The sequence below is a fragment of the Tachypleus tridentatus genome, chromosome 9 (assembly GCF_004210375.1).
Source record: "Tachypleus tridentatus isolate NWPU-2018 chromosome 9, ASM421037v1, whole genome shotgun sequence".
In the NCBI taxonomy this organism is placed as follows: domain Eukaryota; kingdom Metazoa; phylum Arthropoda; class Merostomata; order Xiphosura; family Limulidae; genus Tachypleus; species Tachypleus tridentatus.
This window is the reverse complement of record NC_134833.1, coordinates 146,258,887-146,271,999: the sequence shown is the minus strand read 5'-3', so window position 1 is coordinate 146,271,999 and position 13,113 is coordinate 146,258,887. Positions and strand designations below refer to the sequence as shown.

At 33.6% G+C, this 13,113-nt stretch overlaps 1 protein-coding gene across 4 annotated transcripts in view; it reads right to left on the bottom strand.

Annotated features, from left to right (window-relative positions):
* Positions 1–4,807: 4,807 nt before the first annotated feature.
* LOC143226611 (homeobox protein prospero-like) overlaps positions 4,808–13,113 on the bottom strand; it is a 67,969-nt gene continuing 59,663 nt past the window's right edge. For all 4 annotated transcript variants that reach the window (XM_076457809.1, XM_076457811.1, XM_076457808.1 and 1 more), the window contains one exon: positions 4,808–11,859. In XM_076457809.1, coding sequence (XP_076313924.1) covers positions 11,680–11,859 — 180 coding nt within the window. In that variant the 3' untranslated portion in view covers positions 4,808–11,679. The remainder of the gene's footprint in view (positions 11,860–13,113) is intronic.

The window sequence follows — 13,113 nt, the reverse complement described above, 5'->3', positions numbered from 1 at the left end:
AGGCTTAATACTCTAGAAATCGGATTTTAATAAATGCAGGGGGATTAGCACAGATAGAACATGTTAAATATTATGATTTATCCCGGACGAGCCTCCAATTTATTATGATACGTATCATAATTTTAAATTGCCTGAAAGTAAGTTAAATCGTAATTTTAATTTATAAATTAAGTAAATGTCAAGACGTATCAAATGCATGATATTTGCCAACAAGATTAATACACACAGTTTTATTTCTTAGCACAAATATGTTTTAATATGCAAACAATAACACAATTTATAATAATGGTTATTACATTACTTGTTACGAATAGTTTATTTGCATAAGTTTTACAAACTTACAAAGAATATGGAGTAGTGTACTTGATCCATAACTCTTTGATATTCCATCGAGGGTTCACGATAAGCAAATTAATTTCGAGTTTATATAGGCATAATTTACTTAACGAGGAGCTAGCTAGTTCTTCGCTAATCACACGCGAGTTTTTCATTGTTAAAGTTATAGAATGTCTTTGTATAAGTACTAACATCTGATAGTAATCTGCTGAGGTTAAACTGTTTGTAATGTTTAACATCTATAAAAGTTCCTCGTCGATATATGAAGTTCTCGATTAATAAGCGTTAATCACAGTTGTAGCTTCCGAGGTTTATAGTATACTAACTGTAGTAAATCAATAACATATACACTCTCTTGGCACGTTTTGTTGGTTAATTTTATAAGCGTGAGACGAATATCGAAAAATTTCATCTGGCACAGCAACACTGACGATTTACATACACACATAGTACATTGTTGATTATTACACTGGAGAAGCTTCTACAATTTTGGTGAATAGGCGGGAATTTCATAATACACATTTAACAGTATAAGCTACGTGCATTTATCTTTGTACTTAAACACAAACTTAACATTCACAATAGATATTTAAGAAAGAGTAGACGGAAAGTAAATAGAACATTTAAAATAAAATAAAATAAAACATTTACTGAAAATATCTAAGACTGAGAGAAAAACGAATAAATGGGCGCTGAAAAATCGTGATGTGAAAAGATGTTCTTAGAGGATGTTAAGAAGAAACTGTAATATTTTGAGTACATTGCGATTAGGTTCGAGATCTGTCTACTGAAAAACATCATTGTAGGATGAAAGAAACAGAGAAAAGAGACAATAAAGAGAACGGATTAGAAAATCACTGGGAATGTGGATAATGGAAACTATAAAAAAAGATAAGTTGGAAGCGAATTGTGGCGACCATTACAACTCAAACATATATTACTTGATAGACACGTGTGCATATAAATGGTTTACAACTTTATAATAAAAAACCTCTTATAGATACCGTGCAAGGAATTATACAGTAATCTGTAAATAATATATCTTGTTAATTCTGTTTGAGAACTGAAAAGATTTCTTAACGGAGTCAATAATGGGTTTTTAATCCCTTGTTCTTGTTGCGTGCTACTAACTAAATAATAAAGATTCCCTTTTATTCCTAGACCAAACGTGTCAACGATTAAGGGTGATTGATTGCCGATTGAAAAGTTCAGGGTTCGATACGTGAGTTCGCTGAACACTCTCTACGCTTTCAGTTTTGGCCGTGTTGAAATACTACAGTCTATCTTCATTATTCAATTCAAGATAGATGGACATAACGCTGGTGGCGACAGGTGCTACGAGTAAGCTGTTTTTTAACTGGCCAGAGGCTTAAAAATTAACGGCTATACCAGAATCCTACAGGAGCCTTTGACTTGGCCACTTCGCCCACATGAGCATAAATTGAGTTATTGGCTCAAAATTACTACATTTTAGTTTTCATTTTATTCCTTTCATTTAACATATTCTGTAAAAATTTATAAAAAACCTAGAAGTTGTTTTTTAGTCTTATCTTTTTGATAAGATCTATTTCTTCGTTGCTTTGTTTCCAAAATTCTTGCACTATTTATACATTTCTCTACTGGTCCTGGAATCGCTTCACGTTAGTTCACACTCTGTTTTCGCCGATATTCAAAACCGACTGGCCCAATTATCTTTAACATCTACTTTTATCCAGTTTTTCTTGATACCGGGCCATGTTGGTATTCCCGGGAACGAGCTCGCCGACGCACGAGAAAAATATATCTGCTCTGGCACTATCACCGCTGTGCCTGTTCAGTATATGGACTATGGTCCTTTATTCAAGACTCGGCTCCGTGCCAGTTGGCAGTCGACTTGGAATGAGCAATGTGACAAAAAGCTTTTCCAAATAAAACCCTATATTGGACTTTGGCTGTCTTGCTTCCGTATGGATCGGAAAGGGGAAGTTGGTCACAGTTTTTTAACTCATCATTTTCTTTTATCCGCAACTGGTGCACCAATGTGTTGTCTGTGTGACACTCAGATCACTGTAAGCCACATTTTACTTTTTTGCCGTCGTTATAACTCTCAACGACGGCACCATTTTCACACCATATTCTGTCCCAAGGTTTGTCCATAACGTTAGACAGTGTTATTGGTAATGGTGACGCTGTCCATCTTGGAATTGTTTTTAGTTTTTTAAAGACCATCAATCTTTTTAATGCCATTTAAGTTTTTAATTTATACATTAGACCTTTTTAATTGCGGTTACATTTTAAGAATCACAGTCCATCTAGTTCGATTTGAAATTAGAAACTGGCAGTAAAGTCAAATAACTCGAAACCAGGACTGGATAGACCAACTTCAGGTGGCCAGTGCTGCTCTTCGAACTACCTGTTAGTCATCCTGACGAGTTAATATTAAAATTTTGCTACAAGTCTTTTAAAACTTTTATTACTTAACGTCAAATAACTCGAAACTAGGACTTGAAAGGCTAACTTCAGGTGACTGATGGTGGTTTTTGTACTTACCTGTTAGTCTTCCTGGTGAGTTATGATAATTACAGTTATGCTACAGAAAGTCCTTTACAACTTGTATTACTTTAGTTTTTCTCTTAACGCTGTACAATAGATTTAAACATGGGGTTTATGCTTTTTTTAACTTTGTTTTATTTTACCTTAATTTCCTTTTGTAACTTTCCTAATTTTACTTTATTTTTAACTTTATAGTGGATGTTTGGCACAGATAGCCTAGCTGCTTTCTGCTATAAAATCAACCAACCAACCAACTTGCAAAGAAGAAGTGTACTTGCGATAAATCGAACCTTATATGTTAGCGTTGTAAATCCGTAGGCTTACCGCTGTCTCACTGGGGAACACTTCATCTTTCAACGACTCCAATAAGACAAGTTTAATATTACTAGAAAAAAACAATATGATTGACATTAAATAACATATTTTTATACTTAAAGCTCTCGTAGAATTTTAACTAATTCGTGGTAATGCAAGTACTTCTTTTCTTTCAGAACTGGATGAGCCTTTTTCTTTGCTGACAGAGAGAGGTTTGAATCATTAAATTGAAAGATACACATGTGGTAACTTCTGTGTTTATGATTCCTAGAAGAAAATTTCGTAATGACAACGATTAAAATAAGATTAGAAATTTGAAACTAAAGTGTTTTTTATGTCATACAATCGATTTGCTAATTTACTTTTCCTTATTACATACACAGTTACTATTTGTAAGTACATATTAGGCCTAGCGCTTTTTATTCTATTTTTTGATAGTATCTTGGTGAAATATTACGCTTATGCGATGACGAAACGCCGAAAGCACGACTCGTATATTGACTGAGCAATAAAAGAACTACAGTTTCTACTTTAATTTAGAGAAGAATCATTAGAATTGTGACTTCTGCTTTGATTAAACGACAAATCTTTAAAATTACGACTTTTTCCTTGTTTAAAATGTGTTGTTTTAATCATGCCCTCTAGTGGCTCAGCGGTATGTCTGCGGACTTACAACGCTAAAAACCGGGTTTCGATACTCGTGGTGGGCACAGCACAGATAGCCCATTGTGTAGCTTTGTGCTTAATTCAAAACAACGTCTTAATCATTTTTCTCACGCTCCCTCTGTAGCTCCTCCATTGGCTTTTGTTGAACAAAATTTCAGAAATCATTTAACGATTTGAAGACCCACAATTTTGGTGATGTTTAACATCTACATTTCTCAGTTTGAAACTGAAACATCATAAGAGAAGTAATCTGCAGTTTTTTTATAGAAAAGTTCGAGTTTATTTTGTTTATCGGTTTCATGTTAGACACAAAGGACTATCAGCGCTATGTCCACTACAGGTACCGAAACCGTATAAATGTAAGTCCTCTGACTTACCGTTGAACCACTGGGACAGGTTGGATTTATCATATTTCCAAATACAGAATGTAAAATAAAGTATATGTAATTAACTACATTCATTGGAGGTTCATCTTCTGGTTCAATTCCTGTCACTGACATGCTCGTCTTTCATCCATGGAGGTTTTATAATTTGAAGGTCGCTATAATTATTCACTGATAAAGATTAGCCCAAGAGCTAATGTGAGTAATGGCGACTAGCTGCCTCCTTTACCACTTCAATTAAGTACGATTAACGCAAGTAACCTTCGAGTAGTTATAAATAAAATTCAACAAACATTCAAACACTTGTTCTGACTGGAAGTTGATTTGAATTCTTCTCCATTTCATAACAAGATTTTCTAATGTATTTCACAGCCTGAAGATGACCTAGGAAGGTCAAAAGGTTGTTCTATCCTTATCAATAACAGTGTTAATACCCATAACATCCGTTCAGAGATAAATTTTTATTTCAAGTGGATTTCTCGTCATCAAGAAGATTTTCTAATATTATTTCGACTTATGAATGGTATTGGAGGAAAAAAGTAAAACAAATTCAAAGATATATTTGTGTAAAAAAACGTGTTTATTGGAACTTGAGCCAAAACATACACATTAAGACATGAGGGTCACGTGACCGTTAACTCTAGTGACGAATAGCTTTTCATAAAATCTGAAAAATATGAACAATCGTAATTTAATTAAATTTTCAGATTGTAAATGCTTAAAGTAAAAGGATTGAAATACTTAATTTAAAGGTAAACATGCTATTGTAACATTTATATTTTTGTATATGTTAACCTAAAACGCACTACACAAAACTTATGTAAACAATAAGTACGTATAGGTAACTAACTGTATACATGAGACATGAACTCGATGAAGTCCAAGTTTGAGGGGCCAGTTTGTGAAATAAGTATTCTATTAATTAAACAATTTTTCAGTGAAAACAAAAAGCGTTTTTATATATAAATAACTGAGTTCACAGTAAATAAAATAATGGTCCCTGAACTTTAAGCTTTCTTCTAATGTTACTTTTCAAAATAATTCACATTCTGATATAATTCTAACACAAAATAATCAACAAACTTTAGACTTAAAAACAGAAATCAGGAAAAATCCTAATATTCTCAGAAAAGAAGAAAGCTTCAGGCGTGTCAGTTGGAACTAAAACTATTACACGATTAAGAAAGAAATCGTTTACACGTCTTATTGTATTAGTTACTATCAGTAAATAGTATTTGAATTAGGTTTTATTCTATATTGCAATAAGTTGTTCGGATAGATTTTGTCTTAAAACAATTGCTACGTATGAATACTCTACTCATCCTGGCGAAATATGACTGTACGTTAGTATTACTAATACCATTAGGCCTATATTTGTAATACCACATATCGTGGTTATAATACTTTTTTTTGTTTTGGAATTTCGCACGAAGCTACTCGAGGGCTATCTGTGCTAGCCGTCCCTAATTTAGCAGTGTAAGACTAGAGAGAAGGCAGCTAGTCATCACCACCCACCGCCAACTCTTGGGCTACTCTTTTACCAACGAATAGTAGGATTAACCGTCACATTATAACGCCCCCACGGCTGGGAGGGCAAGCCTGTTTGGCGCAACGCGGGCCCGAACCCGCGACCCTCGGATTACGAGTCGCACGCCTTACGCGCTTGGCCATGCCAGGCCGGTTATAATACTAATTACTATTATTATTATCATACCCTTTTCTAAGTGAGAATAGTATGATTGAAATTATACTATTGTCTAATTATTGAAAATTCACAATGGACTAGATGAAGTAGGCGGTATTTAATAAATGATAGTTCTTATACGAATACCTTAAGACGTAGAATTAATTAAATCAGACTTTTTTCTTATTTTCTAATAAAAATAAACACGAGGATTTTAAAGCAAACTGCTAGCAATAGTACTAACACGAGCAATTTCAAGTTTTAAGGCTCATAGTTAAACGAAATTAGGCTTAATCTGTTGGTAATAAATTTAAAACAACAAACCGTTTCGCTAAGAAAGGACGAGGCAAATTCTTAACGAAGTAGCTTGGTCTAGTAGTAGTAGGACAACATGTTGTCCAACAAAGGAATGACTGTCAAATCCAAGCACAGCATTATGATATGATCTATAGGGAAGGGTGTTATAAAATCAAAATAGTGTAGTGGAAAGACTGTTAAACGTAAGACTAGATACAACATTTTGATTTTTTTTTGTAAAACAGATATTAATTAAATAATAACCTTCTTTATATTAGGTTTTTTTACATAAGTAAAACATATCATCACATTAATACTGTATGTCCATAAAAATCTAAGAATATGTTACTGTTTTGTGTGGTTTATATTGACGACTGGGGGAGAACATTAATAAACAACACCGCCAGATTTACCATTAAAGATATCTCTCCATTTATCAGCTACACATTTGTTTTATAGCAGGAAAGTTAGGGTTAAGAAGGGAATGTCCTGCCACCTGCTCTGATGACCACATTCTTTCTAGTTAAGTACATCCAATACACGGAGCTATGCATAGCTAAGCGAAACCTTTTATAGAATGATCGACTTGATCATTCCGTGAAACACAGTATGTACAGATAATATGCAGTATATTGCTACGGGATGTGTGAAAATCAGTTGCAGTTGATAAAGGTCAAAGTCAATAACTCTTATCAAGTAGTTTAATATATGTTTTAATTTGTTAAGTCAAAGCTTCACCATTATATAAAATAATGCTGAAAATTGCAATATCTAGAAAGTGACTCCTACGTTTCACAAAAAATTTATGAAATATATTCCTGGTCTATATTTTTGCTGTTGTTTGGTGTCTCGAGTTCAGCGGTTGATGCAATGTACGTTGACCATTACTTGTTTCTGGACTAAAACAAAACAAGTACTCTGTGTCATTTTTCTGTCTGAAAATGCTCGTAAAACCAGATTTGAATAATAAAGAACATATTTTTATTAGAATCTATCGTCATGCTATTTCAACGATATTTTAGGTTTCAATGTCTGTTTACAGAGTAAGACAATGTTTCAGCTTTTCTCCTAACGCCTCCCTCTTGAAGAAGAATTTCTAATAATCACAAAAACGAGAGACAACATACATTCACGATATGTTTTTAGTGAGTTGAAGCTCCCGTTGAGGAAGTAGGATGGGAAGAGAGTTTAGATAAAGGATTTCTCAGAAAAATAGGACTCACTGTATCCAGTTTGTTTCCTTATCAGTGGAAAATGTTGGAATACTTAGAGAATACTTCCTGGAATACTTAGAGAATACTTCCTACGTTTCTTGTTAATTACATTACTCATTATAACACTCTGGTGATTTAAAAAAAAATTAGAAGAAACAATGCCTGATGATTATTCAATCAGGTCTTTAAGATGAATAAAGAAAAAGACAAAAATTCAGTCTACTTCGTACAGCTGGACGTGTAGGGATACTAAAGAGATATAATTTTTTTCTTGAGCTAGTGATCAGAAGAAGAGAGAAAACACAAATACCAATAACTGGAAGATGTGGTTTGTTTGTTTGTTTTTTGAATTTCGCACAAAGCTACTCGAGGGCTATCTGTGCTAGCCGTTCCTAATTTTGCAGTATAAGACTAGAGGGAAGGCAGCTAGTCATCACCACCCACCGCCAACTCTTGGGCTACTCTTTTACCAACGAATAGTTGGATTGATCGTCACATTATAACGACTCCACGGCTGAAAGGGCGAGCATGTTTGGCGCGACGGGGATGCGAACCCGCGACCCTCGGATTACGAGTCGCACGCCTTAACGCGCTTGGCCATGCCGGGCCGGAAGATATGGATATTCACATAAAAGATGGTTAGATTGCAGTTTATGTGGAGGGGAGATAGAATAGTATTTTTTAGAAATATCTGGGTTCATATAAATGTTGTTTGTGTAGTACGTATTTAATAGGATATAACAGGAATCATTTCGAGATCGCTGAGTGGGAATGAAAATCCCATGTCGTTGAATCAGATAAAAGAGCTAAATGGTATGTTCACAGAGGAGGGAAGATTAATCCAACTCCAAAGAGTGTTTAGATAAAGAACTTTGAGTTCAATGTTAAACGTGAAAGTTTAGTTCAACTTTCATGATAGAATTAACACTCTGAAATAGATATAGATCAATTATGTTATGTAGATCGGTAACATAATTAACATGTATTTCTCTTGGTAAAGGCCTCTCGTGTCGATCGTAGATTTTAATGACCACTATTTCTCTTGGTAAAGGCCTGTCGTGTTGATCGTAGATTTAATAACCACTATTTCTGTTTGTAAAATACCTGTTCTGTTGATCAATGTTTATTTGAACTAGTATCTCTTTCAGAAAAGGACTGATGCGTTCACCTGTAATTTTCTTAACAATTATATTTGTTGGTAAAGGCCTATTGTGTTGACTAGTGATATCTTTAACCAATATGTCTATTGACAAAAGCCCATACTATTGATCAGTGATCTTAATAAGAGCATTTCTGTTGGTAAAACTCTACTACGTCGGTCTGTGATTTTAATATACATTATTGCTGTTAGTAAAGGGCTATTGTATGATCATTGATTTTAATAAGATAATTTTTGTTGGTGAAAGCCTGTTATGTTGATAAGTGATTTTAACAACAGTAGTTAGTTGATAAAAACTCATTGTGTTGATGGAAAGCCTATTGTGTTAAGTGATTTAACAACAGTATTTCTGTTTATGAAAGATCTATTGTGTTGATAATGTTGATAAATGATTTAACAATAGAATTTCTGTTGATGAAAGGACTATTGTGTTGATAAATGATTTAACAATAGTATTTCTGTTGATGAAAGGCCTATTGTGTTGATAAATGATTTAACAATAGTATTTCTGTTGATGAAAGGCCTATTATGCTGATAAGTGTTTTTATTAACCGGTATTCTTTAGGTTTGGTTTATTTTGAATTTTGTGCAAAGCTACTCGAGGGCTATCTGTACTAGCCGTCCCTAGTTTAGCAGTGTAAGACTAGAGGGAAGGCAGCTAGTCATCACCACCCACCGCTAACTCTTGGGCTACTATTTTACCAAAGAATAGTGGGATTGACCGTCACATTATAATGCCCCCATGGTTGAAAGGGCGAGTATGTTTGATGTAACCGAGATTCGAACCCGCGAACTTCAAGTTATGAGTCCAGCGTCTTAACCACCTGGCCAGGTCGGGCGATTTCTTTTGGTAAAAGCTTTTTGTGTTTATCGGAAATTATCCAGTGGTTATGTTGTTAAGGCCAATTATATTGTGATTTTATTGACTAGTATTTGTGTTGATAAATGCCTATAGTGTTGATTAGTCATTCAAATAACTGGTATGTTTGTTATAAAAAGTTACTGTGTTGACCAGTAATTTTATTAATCAATATGCGTGTTTGTAAATTTCATATGTGCTGGTGAGTTTGTTGAATAATATTTATATTGGTAAATGCCTGTTCTGTTGAAAAGCGAATTATTGACCAGTCTTGCATTTTTACAAACGTCTGTTGTGTTGATAATTGATGTTATTACATAACATTTGTATTGGTGAAGGTCTGGTTTAATTGTCAATGATTTTAATAACAGTATTTCTGTTTGTAAAACTCTATTATGTTGACCAGTTATTTTATCAACCTATGTTTCCATTGATAAAGGCCTATTGTATTGATCAGTTATTTTATTATGACGTATTTATGTTGGCAAAAGTCTGTTGTGTTGACCAGTAATTGTATTAAGCAGTATTTATGGTGGTAAATGTGTTAACAGGTAATTTTATTGACGTGTCTTACTGTTGATAGAGTCTTACTATGTTGATTCGTGATTTTAATATTCAATATTTATTTTGGTAGAGGCCTGTAATGTTGATTAGTCATTTTAATAATCGGTGGTTGTTTTTGTGTTTGTTTGTTTTTGGCAAATTCCTATTGTGTTGGTTAATAATTTTAATAATCTGTATTTCTGATAGCAAATTCCTATTGTATTGGTTAATGTGTTTAATTATAAGTATTTCTGTTGTTAAGTTCTGTTGTGTTGACCAGTGTTTTTATAAACCAATATTTTTTTGCAAAAAGCCTATTGTATTGATTAGTCAGTTATTCCTCTGTATTCCTGTTGGTAAAGGCCTACTTTTTTACTAGCAACTTTTTAAACTAGTTTTTATGTGGATATTGGCCTGTTGTGTTTATCTGTGATTTTGTTATCTAGTATTTACATTGTGTTGAACCCGAAAAAATTGAGATTTGCTCACTGAGATATTTCTATTTAAAGTTAGGGACAAAGCAGCTTCTGAAGTTGTGTTTGATAAGATAGAGTTAGATAGGGACAACTATGTATCTAAACGATGGTTTTAGTTAACCTATGTGTATGTTGTTTTAAAATATTGAGGCAATGAATGTACAATAAATTGTTGATGGATATTTGTTCTGATTAATAGCAGTCACATATTTTTCAATTATCTTTTAAGATTACATCATTTATTTATGCACGTGAACTAAGATAAATTAAAATAATTAAGTCACATTGTAGTGTTTCAGGCGATCTCTTCTGATAATCACTGAGAATATTTAGAAAATAACTTTCTATAATTAGTGGTGCACAGTTCGTCAAGTATTCATTTCCTAACCGACAAAGTTTTTACATCTGCCAATCCTAGTGATTTACGGAATCAATAACTGCCATAACTTAATAAATGAATACTATAATGGGCAAGGGGCAGTTTTCCAACAGATGACACAGATGGACTGAAAAAATGAACTCAGTCGTTTCTGCGCATCACGAGACTAGGATAATCATCACGACAGTAGTGTGTATTATATTTGTGTATATATTCAAAGTAATTGTTAAACTATAATTATTTGAAAAGTTCCTTTCCAATAAAACACTGTTATAAGTAGACAGGAAAAATGAATGTGAGAACATTTATAACCTTAGTAAGTATAAACTAATCGAATTAATCTATTCTAGAAAGACTATTTTTAAGAAAATATTTCGTAAGCCATTTTATTCTATCGCCCGTTATCCAAGTTTATAATTCAGTTTAATCAGAAAAGATCTTAAGATCCCAAGACAACGAGTTCTTCTGAGATATCATGTATTTTAGACGATAGAATGAAGTCACACGTATTTTTTTCTTCGCAGAAAAGACCATTACATTCAAGGCACTAATCCGCAAGACACTAAGTTATGCTTACAAACATGTCGATATGTATACAGTATATCACTTCCAAGCCGAAGTAAGAAGTTATGGAATGTATTTAGTTTCGTATCGTACATGTAGTGATTCTGTGGTCAGATACCTTTGGTAAAGACAACCTTACTGGTTAGATCTCTTTGGTGAAGACAATTTTACCACATTAAGTTGATGTTTTCATAGATTGTTCTAGTTGTTACATGAATTTGGGGTTTTCATAGATTGTTCTAGCTGCTACATGAATTTGGGGTTTCCGTAGATTATTCTAGTTGCTCCATAAAGTTGGGGTTTTTGAAATACTCAGGAACGTTGGTGTCCAGACGAGCAATTACTTTATATACTGTCTTCTTCCAGGACTGCTCTTGATCTTTTCCAGTTGAGATTGCCATGAAGAATTCCCTAAGTGCTAGTTCTACAACATACCGGAAGTGTTCTGGAACCTATCATGTTAATATAACAATACATGAGCATCATTTGTATATCTTATTTCTTATTAGTTTTGATTTAACGATTGTTCAAACAGTAGACATGAGTTATTTTTGTTGTTATGTAAAATATATGATGAACATATAGCAAAAACTGCATAATATTGAAATAATAAGGCGTGTGATTATGATAGATAGTGCTTTAAGTACGCAACAACAACGTAATTGCATGACACGTATAGCACGTGGCACATGGTCGGATCGTGCTTTGGACACATTGCAATATTAAGTTGGCAAACAGCGATTTATAAGCACAATAAATCACTTAATATTAACATATGTGCATAATAACAACATCATATACCGCTTATAGCACCTGATACTTTGGCACATTTTGCTTCATTGTTTATAAAGTAAGGATATTCTACAGGGTGACCCGTAAGTTCCTACCCATCCATATATCTTATGTATCCAGTGTATTTGTGTGCTGTCCCTCATTCTCGCTGCATAATATTATGCGACGCCATGTTCTGTGAGATATTTTCCTAACATACCAGGGGTTATTGTTACAAATGCCGCGGTAACAGCTGCCTTCAACTCCTCATTAGTATTATTGAATATAACATAATAACATACGGAAGGGTAGGGACTTACGGGCCACCCTGTACATTTGTGAATATAGTGGATATTTATCCAAGTCACCAAGAAATAGACGTCTAAAGATTTTGTTTACAAAACTATTTAGCTTAATACTTGTTAGTTAGTTTACTTAGTGATTTAATATTTAAATGATTATTTAGTTTTCATAACAAGAGTGTTAAAAGTTAATTATTTTAAAAGTAATGGTTATGGCAAGTTCGTTACATAACTCTGTATGAGTCGTACGTAGTGTGTGCAGTTTGATTGTTGCACTTGGCTTTCATAATATTGTTGACGTCATCTTACTCAGACTTTTCAAGTTTTCTAGTTACGTGTGATATTGTTGTTAGGCTAGATAGTTCAGGATTTTTCTGTCTCTTGTTACAAATACGTGCAGATATGGTAAGTTAAAGAAGATAGAAAAATTTAATGAAAGAAAACTTGTAATTAGTCGACGTGTGAGTGATTAACCTTAACGGATGGTTTGCACAATGTTTCACACCTCTATTGTAACAACAATAATAGGAAAAATAATGTGTCTTGTCAATTAGATTATAAAGCACCTGAACCAGTTTGTGTGAACTTTGATGCACAAGTGATTTATTTAAAGCTCTAGATACAACTGTGGTG